The sequence below is a fragment of the Solanum lycopersicum genome, chromosome 10 (genome assembly GCF_036512215.1).
Source record: "Solanum lycopersicum chromosome 10, SLM_r2.1".
Taxonomy (NCBI): domain Eukaryota; kingdom Viridiplantae; phylum Streptophyta; class Magnoliopsida; order Solanales; family Solanaceae; genus Solanum; species Solanum lycopersicum.
This window is the reverse complement of record NC_090809.1, coordinates 8,667,057-8,679,261: the sequence shown is the minus strand read 5'-3', so window position 1 is coordinate 8,679,261 and position 12,205 is coordinate 8,667,057. Positions and strand designations below refer to the sequence as shown.

The 12,205-nt window shown below is 28.9% G+C and overlaps 1 protein-coding gene and 1 long non-coding RNA gene across 2 annotated transcripts; one reads left to right on the top strand and one right to left on the bottom strand.

Moving 5' to 3' along the window:
• Nucleotides 1-201: 201 nt before the first annotated feature.
• Nucleotides 202-2,039, bottom strand: LOC109121338 (uncharacterized). The gene is made up of 2 exons (XR_002028738.2): nt 1,813-2,039; nt 202-562 (listed from the first exon to the last, which is right to left on the bottom strand). It is a non-coding gene; the product is annotated as an uncharacterized lncRNA (long non-coding RNA).
• Nucleotides 2,040-3,084: 1,045 nt separating this feature from the next.
• On the top strand, nt 3,085-5,119 carry LOC101244234 (expansin-B6-like). The gene is made up of 4 exons (XM_004248508.5): nt 3,085-3,270; nt 3,534-3,649; nt 3,790-3,986; nt 4,641-5,119. The coding sequence occupies exons 1-4, from the start codon at nt 3,117-3,119 to the stop codon at nt 4,969-4,971; spliced, it is 798 nt and encodes a 265-aa protein (XP_004248556.1). The 5' UTR covers nt 3,085-3,116; the 3' UTR covers nt 4,972-5,119.
• The last annotated feature ends 7,086 nt before the right edge of the window (nt 5,120-12,205 follow it).

Sequence of the window (12,205 nt, the reverse complement as noted above, 5' to 3'; positions counted from 1 at the left end):
GAATAGCTCCTTAAATCTTGAATCATGGAACCATTTTTTCACGTGACGTAACTTATCCGTGCTATTGCTATTGTTTAGGGGTGTGAAGATTGTGTTTCTGAATTTTTCTTTTTGAGAAAGAAAATGTTATTTTGTGAGAAAATCTTTCACAATTTAGTTGATGCTAATTTCAAAGCAACCTATCATAACACAAAGAAAATGTTATTTTGTGAGAAAATCTTTCACAATTTAGTTGATGCTAATTTCAAAGCAACCTATCATAACACAATCGTTTTCATAAATCATGCATATCTTTCGTGAAAGCTTCAATCAAAACTCTGAATGGACCCTCGATATTCTATAGATTGACCATACAACATGTTCCAAATCTTTTAGAATCATCAATCTACGGATCCGAGGTTGTCTTGACAATGGTAAAATTTAACTTTCTTAATATTCAAGAATACAACCAATGATTTAAAGCACACTTGAATGTTTTTGAATTCATACCAACCAGCCAATCAAGTCAAAATCACTTCCCACAGCTATTGAGCTATCTGAGCTTTAATCCAACCACGGAAACCTGGAATATTGACTTTTGTCAAACTTGTGAACCTCCAAAACTAAAAGTCTTATCAAAACTCATGTATTTGAGCATCTCGAAAAATTGTGTCACTCATCCCCGCAAATCGCATATGACATATAAAAGCTACAAAAAGAGTAAAAATAGGGAAAACCAACTAAAAGTATGAAACAACTACGAGGATCGTTATACTACCACGTCCCCTCTTTGTCATTTTTATAATTTATACTAGTTACGTTTCACGGCACGTGCATAGCACGTGTGTATTGTATATATAGTATATAATGATGTAAAATAGAATTAATATTACTAAATTAAAACTTTTTAGTAAATAATTATAATTGAAAAAACACAGGAAAAGTGTTGTTAAATAATTAATACAAATTGTTATAGAGTTACTTGTATTTTGAGATCAAAATGACCAGATATCATCGAAGTAATTCAAAATACATTCAAAGTTTAAATGTGGGGGGAAAGTGACATTTCTTAAGTAGTATTTTCACTTCACTAAATTTTGTAAGCAAATCTAACCAACCATTTTTTTTTAAAAAACATATCAATACAAAAATTGTCACCAGTAGCCTTTCCTCGTGAGATTATGAACATAAATGTTGGACACCATTTAAGTACAACTTTTCTCTTAAACATTCATACATGAAATGTAGTATGTGCATGACACTAATAAGGATTACCATAAATATTTTATTATTTTACCTTTATTCATAATCAATCTTTCACAAAATATTACTACCTCCGTTCCATTTTGTATGTCACCTTTCAGATTTCAAGAATAAAACAAGTCTATCTTTTACCGCAAATTTTTCATAGATCTTATAAATATTTTAAGTTATCAATTATTGTGACTCATAGTACTTTTTACGTAGTTTACAAATATAAAAAATTTATTTCAAATAATTGAAAATTCCATGAACAAATTTTTGGTCAAACTAAAATTGTTTAACTGTCAAAACATAAAAGATGTCATATAAATTGGGACAGAGAGAGTATTACTCAATTAATAGTTGACTAAGAATAGACTATCATATACAGAGTGGTATTTTCTCCATTTGATTGAAATCATATTATAAGTAAAAGCAAATATTTTTTTTTTTAAATAGTGGATTTTGTATCCAAACTAATAATTCAATAAACTATGTTGATACACGTTGTTTTTACCAAAATTAGTAAGAAACATCTTCGCGAGGATATATAAGAGAATAACAAATTAAATCTAAGAAGAAATATCGTACCAATATCATGTGACTTTTTTCATATTTTCTTCTTATTGTTATTGTCTTTTCCACGACTTTTCGTCATTGTTAACTCATGAAAATCCTAAGAAAAACCATGAGTGCGAATTGTTGAACGGTTTGCTACAATTTGTTCACCAACTCTTTTTATGTGATACCTCGAATTTCGTTGAATTTTGAACTTAATGAACTGTTTCAAATAACTCTTGAGATTTTTTAAGAAAAAAAGAGTACAAAACTTTTAAAAAATTGTAGTTTAAAAGTGAGAAGAAACTCGTCTATTTATAACTAACAAATAGTATTATGAATAGTTGTTAATTGTGCCTTATTAGAAAAGTTACAACCTTTCGAAAAAGTCACCGCTCATCGAAAAAGTTACAACTCTTTGAAAAAGTCACAACTCATTGAGAAAGTCACAACCCATTTGGAAAAAAATCATAACCCTTTGAAAAAATCATAACCCTTTGGAAAGTCACAACTTATCGAAAATGTCACAACTAATCAAAAAAGTCGCAACCTTTTGAAAAAATCACAACTCTTTGAAAAAATGACAACCCTTTAATGTGAAAAGACATCTATTTTTAGTGTAAACAAATAACTGAACTAATAAATAAAATATATTGAGTATTTTTAATTGGTGGTATATAGTAATTCAACATTCAAGTTTAGAGTTCATGTTTTTAAGGTAGTATAGAAGATATAGATATAGATAGATAGATATAGAATATATATAGATACAACACCTCTGAAAATATATATATTTTTTTTTAAAAAAAACACTTAATTTAACTTAGATATTATATAGTTTCACAAAAAAAAAGTTTTTCCTTTATTTTGAAAGGATTGGTCTAGTTTAACTTTATACGAAATCTAAGAAAATTATAAAGAGGAGGTTTAGTTCAATACATAACAAGGATTTGGTTTTACCAAACGTATTCACATGATAATCTTTTCTCTACTCCAAAGTCAAAGAGTCACAACCTTAAAAAAGTTTAGAATTAAGAATTTACTTCCACAACCTTGCATGTGCAATTTTTCATTCACGCATGAAGAACATTGTGAACTATTCATGAATTATATTCACTTTAGTAAGACTAATCTTATATCTATTAAGATTCATCACATATTCAAGAAAATAGACTAATTCCAAGAACTTACGATAAAAACGTCACACACCATAGATCAATATCAATGAGGTCATGTTGGATTGTTGGTGCTATATTGGGTAAACATTGTAGGGGTTTTGTTGCTTATAAAATCAAGTAAATAACTACTTTGCTTTACTCTTAATAACAAAACACACAATGTCCAATCCTCCTCTTGCTCATTCCTTTTATCTATTTACCATACTTACAATTTTCACATTATCGATATTTTCTTGTTCTATCGTGGCTGAAACCGATCCATTCTCACCCGCCGTGGCAACGTGGTATGGCGATTCTGCCGGAGCTGGTAGTGGTAATGTACACAACCATCCATGAGCACACATGCAAATGATTTATGAATTTAATAACGTGCATAATTTTATAAACATTTAAGTTATATATATATATATATCGATAATATGCAAATTTTTATGTTATCAACATAATTGTTAGAGTAGGTTACTTGGTATTTATTATAGGCTACTAGGAATGCTTATTCATGAATACATATATATAAATTAAGTATTGTCAGTTTATAAAAGTTAAACGCAAAAAAAGTACCTGGTCGTTATGTAGATGGTGGGGCATGTGGATATGGAAACGACGTAAAGAACCCTCCATTTTCTGCAATGGTATCAGCTGGAAATGGAAATATTTTTAAAGGTGGAAAAGGTTGTGGAGCTTGCTATCAGGTATAACTTCATTTTAAACTTATATTAGGTTAGTTTATCATATTTATCAGATTATAATTACATATATCTTATCTATTCTATAACTATATATAAATACTGTCAGTGAATATATTTGAAATTAAAAGAAAAAACTATTTTAGGTAATGTGCAAAGAGAAATCAGCTTGTTCTGAGATACCAATAACAGTGACAATCACAGATGAGTGTCCAGGGTCTTGTGGTAATTATGGTGCTCCTTTTCATTTTGATTTAAGTGGTACTGCTTTCGGGGCATTAGCTAAGCCTGGCCAAGCTGATTTATTGCGTGGAGATGGAATTATCAATATTGGATACAAAAGGTGAAAAAATTGTGTTAGTTTGTTTGATAATTTATATATCTCAATTTATGTAGCATAATTTAGATTTTGATAGTCAATTTTTTATTTGATAGTGAACTAAAATTACTGGATATATCGGAACTGTATAAATAGTGTATAACTGTGCATATACGATGTGTGTATGTATAATCATATACATTGTTTATACATTATTGATACATTGCAACAATTCATCTTCTTTAATAAACTAATTTTTTTTCAATTTTGACTAACACAAATCTCTTTTAAATAGTCTCAAATACATAAAACTTTTGTATTTTCTTAACAAAATGTTCTCTTGTACTCGCAAACCATTGGATAAAATGACTCGACTACGAATTCATGCATTTTTATTAGTCTTATGCAAAGTTGATCTTAAAACTAGAATAACCTTATCTAATCATGTGAATATTTTTTAATATAATAGATGTAATGAGATTCAATTATATGACTTCTCCCTACTCTGCTACCACATGTTATATATAGACTGTGACCTATCATTTAAGAACATATGTTATTAAAAAGCTTACTCTTTATAATAATTTATTTATCATCTTCAACATGTCTACATATTTTTTTTTAAAAATAAATAAATAAAAGATGATTAATTAATTATATATGATGAATCATTTATAGAGTGGCTTGCAATTATCCTCAAACAACATTGACATTCAAGATGGATCAAGGCTCAAATCCTAGCTATTTTAGTTGTGTGATTGAGTTTGAAAATGGTGAAGGAGATCTTGGTTTAGTAGAGCTTCAAAGTAGTACTGGCTTAGTTAATAAATGGCCACCAATGCAACATTCATGGGGTGCAAATTGGAAAATTGAGTTGCCTCCACAAATAAAACCTCCATTTTCCATTAGGTTAACTACTTTAGATTCAAACAAGATACTTGTTGCAAACAATGTCATTCCACTTGATTGGGCCCCTGGCCTAATATATCATTCACTTGTCAACTTTTGATAACATCTACTTTATCATAATTATAAAGTTCAAGCAATTAAAGAAGTAATATAACTATGATGTCTTATGTATAGAAATTGATAAAGAATAATATGAAAAATATTCTTCAGTGTAAGGAAATAAAATAACAAAAAATGTTTTTTTGTTATGCTATTGTGCGTTTTTCATGTGTTCTAAGAAGCTCTTTGAAATATTCTTATAAGAATTAAACTTATAAGAATCATTATAATTTGGACTTTATTAGATATGTATAATTATAATTTGTTTAATTAAAGTTCCAAATTACATGTTGGCAGTGTAGAGTTAGTATTTTAAATAAGGGTTCAAAATCAGTAGAAATAAATTTACGAAGTAGCCGAAGGGGCTCGACCTGTAATATATATATATAACTATTTTAACCATGTGAGAGGCAAACAACATAAGAAAGAGATGAAAGAGATACAATTGATTTGTATGTTTAATTGAGTCTCATAAAATATTCAACTTTTGAGAACTATCTTATATTTTAAAAGCTTCAAGCAATTGAATAACAAAAAAATATCACCATGAAGTTTTACATATGAAAAATTAATCAGGAACTCTATGACAAATTTTCTTCCGAGTCATCTATACAAAAGATGAAATACCTTGTAATTAGTTAGTATTTATACAAGTATAAGGAAATAAAACAATAAAAGGAAATATTAAATACTATACCATTTGTTGATTTCTTATTGGCTATCTTAAATACTAAAAAATGAAGAATATCTTTTACTATGCTATTGTGTTTTTCTGACATGTTCTAACTTCAAAGCTTCTAGGAATATTTTTTAACAAAGAAAACAAATTACTTAGGGTAAATATATTCAGTATTCATATACAAATATTCTTCCATTCCTTCTTCTTTTGGTCAAACCTCCATTAAATTAAGAATAAAAATTATCCTTTTTTTAAAGTATGAACGACAATAATGTTCATTCAATTAATAAACACGAAAGTAAACATACATTTCTTGTCCTATTTCACTCCTTTCATTGTGTTAGTCTAGACAATAAAATTCGTGTTGAGAAAATAATAATCAAGAACGAAAGATTATAGGAACAATCAATTTATTATTTCAAGTGTAAGTGTTACAATCTCTATGATTTCTCTGAATTCGCTTTTTCAAATTTTTAATTCAACGGCTCAAATCTTGATCTTGAACTTGGGATTTATCTTGATCTTGATTTTGGGCTTGAACTTGAACTTGGACATGATCTTGATCTTGGACTTGAACTTGACTTTCTATTTGAATTCAAAGGCTTGGATCTTGATCTTGAATTAGGTGGTCTTGATCTTCAACTTTTCTTGAACATGATCTTGACTTCTTCTTGGACTTGAACTTGATCTTGACTTGATAGTTGAATTCAAGGGCTTGAAGCTTGATCATGAATTCGGTAATCTTGATCTTGATCGTTCTTGAACTTGAACTTTATCTTGATCTTGACTTTCTAGTTCAATTCAAGGGCTTGGAGCTTGATCTTGGATTCAGTGGTCTTGATCTTGATCATTCTTGAACTTGATCTTGGAATTGAACTTGATCTTGATCTTGACTTTCTAGTTAAATTCAAGGGCTTAGAGCTTGATCTTGAATCCGAGGATCTTGATCTTGATAGTTCTTGAACTTGATCTTGGACTTGAACTTAATCTTGATTTGAACTTTATCTTGATCTTGACTTTCTAGTTGAATTCGAGGGCTTGGAGCTTGATCTTAAATTCGATGGTCTTGATCTTGATCGTTCTTGAACTTTATCTTGATCTTGACTTTCTAGTTGAATTCAAGGGCTTGGAGATGATCTTGAATTCGGTGGTCTTGATCTTGATCGTTCTTGAACACTTGAATTCTTGAACTTGTAGAGAAATTTATGGCTTTTGATATACGAGATTTCTCTAGCTTCTTGTTTAAAATTTTTCGTTATCTTTTTCTCAATTATAAGACTCCTATTTATAGTTTTAGAATAAAAGAGTAGCGATTGGAACATGACTCCATTCGACCAATCAGATTTAAGTGAAATATCATATGAGCTTTATGGAGCGGACTTTAATTAAATTCATATTTACCTGAATTTAAATAATAAGATCAATTATATTAATCCATAATATTTATTTGGATTACTATATTCATTAATTTAATATAATTCGAACAACTTTATGAATTTATATTCAATAAATTTTAAGTGACTACCGTTAGATTTCAAAAGCAATATCAATATAAATTCAACTAAATCGATTAATGATTATAATCGACATGATTACACTATTTCAGTGCTTTTCTCAATTGTTTTTTGGTAACTTCTTATTAGATATGAATTTAGTGAATAACTTGATATTCACGATGGATACCAATTTGTGAACAAATTTCATACATACAAGCTTTGATAAATAATATATTAATATCAGTGAAGATATGCTAGTTTTTTTATACAAAACAAAATCAAACCTTTAGCTAGTTAAATTTAGAGTAAATTCCTTAAATTATCATTCATGTTTTAAAAATTTGTCGTATGATATCACTTTTATTTCTTTTAGGACGAGGATATCACCTACTATTTATATTTTCATCAAATTATACTCCTCTCTTTTAATGGGATGCAATATCACATTATTCTTCATCTTTCTTTTTTCAAACAATTTTTTATTAATAATACAATAAAAGTTTGTGTAATCTCCCTACAACTAACTTTCTTTTAATTATTCAATTTAAATATTTACCAATTTTTGATTTTTATAAACTAATCAAATTTTAAATTAAAATTAAATAATTGCATTTGTTATTAATAGTCAATATTTTGAAAATTAATTATTAAAAAATTATAAGAAGATAATAAGTAAATAAAATTCAAAGAATAGTTAGTCACTAACTTACTAACAAAATTATAATTCTTATTGAACAATATAGATTCATCTTGTAAGAGTTCTAATATGTCGTACTTATTTAAAAGAGTCCTATTTTATATTTTTTTCCCCGACCTTATCAATTTGTAGTAACTTGAATATAGGGCTGTTAATGGTTATGGTTAACAACTAAATCAAATCACAATTTGAACTAAAATGATTAAAAGAATTGATATTTGGTTTAGTTTGGTTAGGTTTGATTTTTAAATTTTTAAAACCAATACTATTTGGTCTGGTTTGATTTTACTAAAAAACAACAGGCAAAAATAATAAAATCGAACCGATAAATTAGATATATAAATTTTATAATTATTTATATATTATTCATAAATAAATTAAAAATATTTCGTTAAATTTTAGTTATCTTAAGTCATTAACTTTATTATTTTTTCATGCCCAACACATTAGCCAAGGTATAACAATCTCAAATCCAAGTATATCAAAATTCATTTTAGTTTTTACTTACTGTACTTCACATAAAATAGTCACACTTTCTCTTAAATGAATCACTTTTGCTTGCTTAATGACAACTCTAATATTGCTTCATTACTTGACTGCCGACATTAGTTTTTTCTGTAGATTGTTCATGTTCTTGGCGTTTGTGTCTATCGAGATACGTATGTCCTTAAAAAAATTATTACTTTCAAACCGAATAAACCAGGAAAAACTGAAACAAACCAAACTAAACCGACAATAGACAAACTGATGGTTATTTTTTTTTGTTTGGATTGGTTTGGTTTTAGAAATTCAAAAAATCGACTAAATTAGTTTGATTTTGATTTTAATCGATAATCGGTCCAAGTTGAACCACAAACACCCCTACTTGAATATAAAGATAAACTTATTTGAATTAACATACATTTTTTATTTAAAATAAAGTATAAGAAACAAAAATCTGAATTTCGAATCCATATATTTAACCTAATGACTTTTATAATATCCGTGCATTCCACAAGTATGGAATGCATAGATCAATCATGCATTCATTTTATATCTTCATGTTTGTATTTTATAGTAATTTATTTATCACTCTCTTCATCTTAATATATTTTTCATATTTCAATTTGTAGTAAATTTAAGAAAATATTAAATAAAATTGAATCTTGTGATTTTAAGTCAAATATCTTCACTCCTTTCGTGTGGTCTATCTTTTGAAGTATGGATCAAGTATCTGGATTGTAGTTTGTATCTCGATGAAGAACACTTCATGCCGTTTTCACTATCACAATCCAAAAATGGATGCGAAGGCATTTGTCTATTCCATCAAAACAAGTAAGTCTCAACTCAATGAAAACAAAAAAAAGCGGAAATAAAATAAGAATAAGACAAAGCGGAAATCTTATTTATTCTAAACAATACCCAATGTCTGATTGTCAAGTGTATAAATCACTAATTGAAATACAAAATTGAGAAGATAAATACAAGTCTCATAGTCTTTGCTTCTCAAATAGAACAAAGAGTAAAGTAAAGGAACATAACGGTCCGACGAGATGACAAACAACTACATTTCAAAATCAGGAGAGAGAAGATCACGTAGGATTGGGCTCGGAACCTACTCAAGTGTAGAAGGAGTGAGTATACCAACAACGTATTACCCAACAAGAAACCTACTAAACAAGACATCTAGCTAGAAATTGAATTTTCCTTACTTTCCAACCGAATCTCTTCAAACTTTAACCATTACTAAAATCAGTCCAACCTAGCAGTTTTATAAACACATCTTACAAGGCTCAATATGCTCAAATCAACACTCAAACGAATCAAAGAAGTCAATTTCAAAATCAAGTATCTCATTCACACGCAACAAGTACATCAATCACAATAATGAGTAAGACAATAAAGCATACACATCAAATGCACAATATCACTAGTCGAAACTATTTCCCATCGACTTTAGATTAAATCACTAGCTGGAAGCATTTTTCTTCGACTTTATATCAAATTAAATAGTTGTAACCATTTTTCATCTGCTTCATATCAAACGACAAGTCGAAACTATTTTCCATCGACTTTATAAACAATTGTCAGAAATGATCTCGATGTAATCACACTCACCGATAAATATCTCGACATATAATTCATCACATGTCTCTTCAGTATTCAACAATCTATGTACACAAGAAATATCACACCACGAAAGAGCCAACAAATCATATATTTCAAGTCCATAGTCATACTTTCAAAAATTTCATTAGTCAATTAACAAGGGTCATAATAAGACAATTAACATCATCACATTATCTGTTTTATTTCAGCCACATTTCTTCATTTAAATGTATGAAGTGGACAATTAAAACTTTCACCTCATTCCATTACTCCCAACACACAAGACCCAAAGTATGTATCAAATTCTACTGTAATACAAGGTTTAGGAGATCAATTGCCTTAAGTAAATTAATATTCACTACAAGAGTTGAGTCTTTCTCTTCTGAATCACTTGAATAACTCTCAAAGCCACATATTCTATAAAAAAATTCAAGGGCTTAAGTCATATGCAACCCCTTAAAGTTGTCTGCATATTTCATTTAGACACCTCGACTAAGGCTAGTACCTATTGAACACTTAAATCTTAACAAATTTATATCTATTTAACACAAAATGTTAATCAGTAAAACACAAACATGCGTGCATCTCAAATACATATACATAAAAAAATAGCACAATACAACGTTAACACGTGGCAATTGAATTTAAAAAAATTATAAATTCTATTTATAAAATTCCAAAAGAATTCTTAGAAAACAAAATATTATGTTTAAGTTAACCCACCCCCACCCCACCGCACTCCACCCTCCACCCTCCACTCTCCTTCTTTTATCTTTTTTTGCGGCAAACGTATTTTCTTTGTTATTGCACATCAGCTACCAGTAAACATTGCCTAAACCCTTCTTCAACCGCCTGTAGATCATCCCCTTTCTTGAATTTTATTTCTTTCACCGCTATCGATATTATACCTTTCATCCCTATCTAAGTTAACCCCTCATTCACCTATCATTCTAATAGCGTTAATTAAAACCTTTTGCCAATTGTCTTCATCTTCTTTCCATTAATAATCATTTATTACACTTACAAGAAAAAACCTTTTGTTGGAAAAAATAATCAGTCTTGTTGAAATATTTTTTCAACGAAAATAATAAAGCTTCGCCGGATTATTTGAAAAAAGGAATAAGTCAATATTAGAAAAGAATTGAAGAATTGGAGAGGGTGAGAGATAAAGGTGGAGGGGTGGGTGTGTGGGTAAAAAATGAATAGTTGCAGGGAAGATGGGGAGAAACAAAAATGTTCCTCTTGCTTTTTAATTAATTAATTATAATTATTATTATTTATTAATTAGGGTGTAAGTTTAAAATAAAAAGAAAAATATATGAAATTTCCTACACGCTTAAAGAGAGTGAAATACACTCCTTTTGACATATTAGTCTTTTGTGTCTAATAGGAATCATGTTTGAACATGTAAGGTGTTCAATAGGTATATACTAGCCTTATTTTAGGTGTCTAAATAAAATATGCGGACAATTTTAGGGGCCGTAGATGACTTAAGACAAAATAAAGCCACGCACACAATCTATAAAAAAAAAGTATTCTTAATCACTTTCTAGAAACAACAATACCCATATTAATTCTCTTGAAAAATGGGTCAATCAACACAAAAATCAATTTAAAAAATAAGTCTTGAGTACAAAGTTTAATACTTGAAAAAATTACTCAAGGCTTTAGGAAATCATTAGTGAGAATCGTTTACAAAAGAGACTTGAATGCAGTTCAAAATCTCCATTTCAGCCAAAAACTTAAGTTCTTCAAAAAACTTTGCCATCTATCAATCAAAATCTCAAATTTTGATGTTAAAATTCATAAATAACAAAGAAAATGAAGATTTAGGATCATGAAAGCTTACCCAAATAATTTAACACAAGAAATTCTTTCAAAAATCGCCACCATAGGTTTCTAAAGATTAAAAATAGTAAATGGGGCTTAACCACGAAAATAGCAGGCAAAACCCCATTCTAATGTCGCAAAAGTGACCACGTGAACTCCACAATTAGTGTGGCTCTCCAAAAAGTGAATTCCTCATCGCTTTTGTGAAGCCCGCTTAAGCAAAGAGGCTTTTGCTTATGTGAAGGTCGCAAAAGTGTCCGATCTTTGTAAAAGTGAGGCCTGCAGACGCCAACAAATACAACTAACTCTCAAAACATTGAAATAAACATCAAGATTATTTCAGAACCCCGTACACATAAAAAAATATATGCAAATCAATGATACTTTACATTACAGACTCAATGGAATCATCAAAATACAAATCAGAGGTCTCTTTGACTCGACA

Coding starts and splice junctions, on each gene's coding strand:
- LOC101244234 (XM_004248508.5), top strand. CDS start 3,117: ATGTCCAATCCTCCTCTTGCTCATTCCTTTTATCTATTTACCATACTT. Junction 3,271..3,533: donor TTCTGCCGGAGCTGGTAGTG/GTAATGTACACA, acceptor GTCGTTATGTAG/ATGGTGGGGCATGTGGATAT. Junction 3,650..3,789: donor GTTGTGGAGCTTGCTATCAG/GTATAACTTCAT, acceptor AAACTATTTTAG/GTAATGTGCAAAGAGAAATC.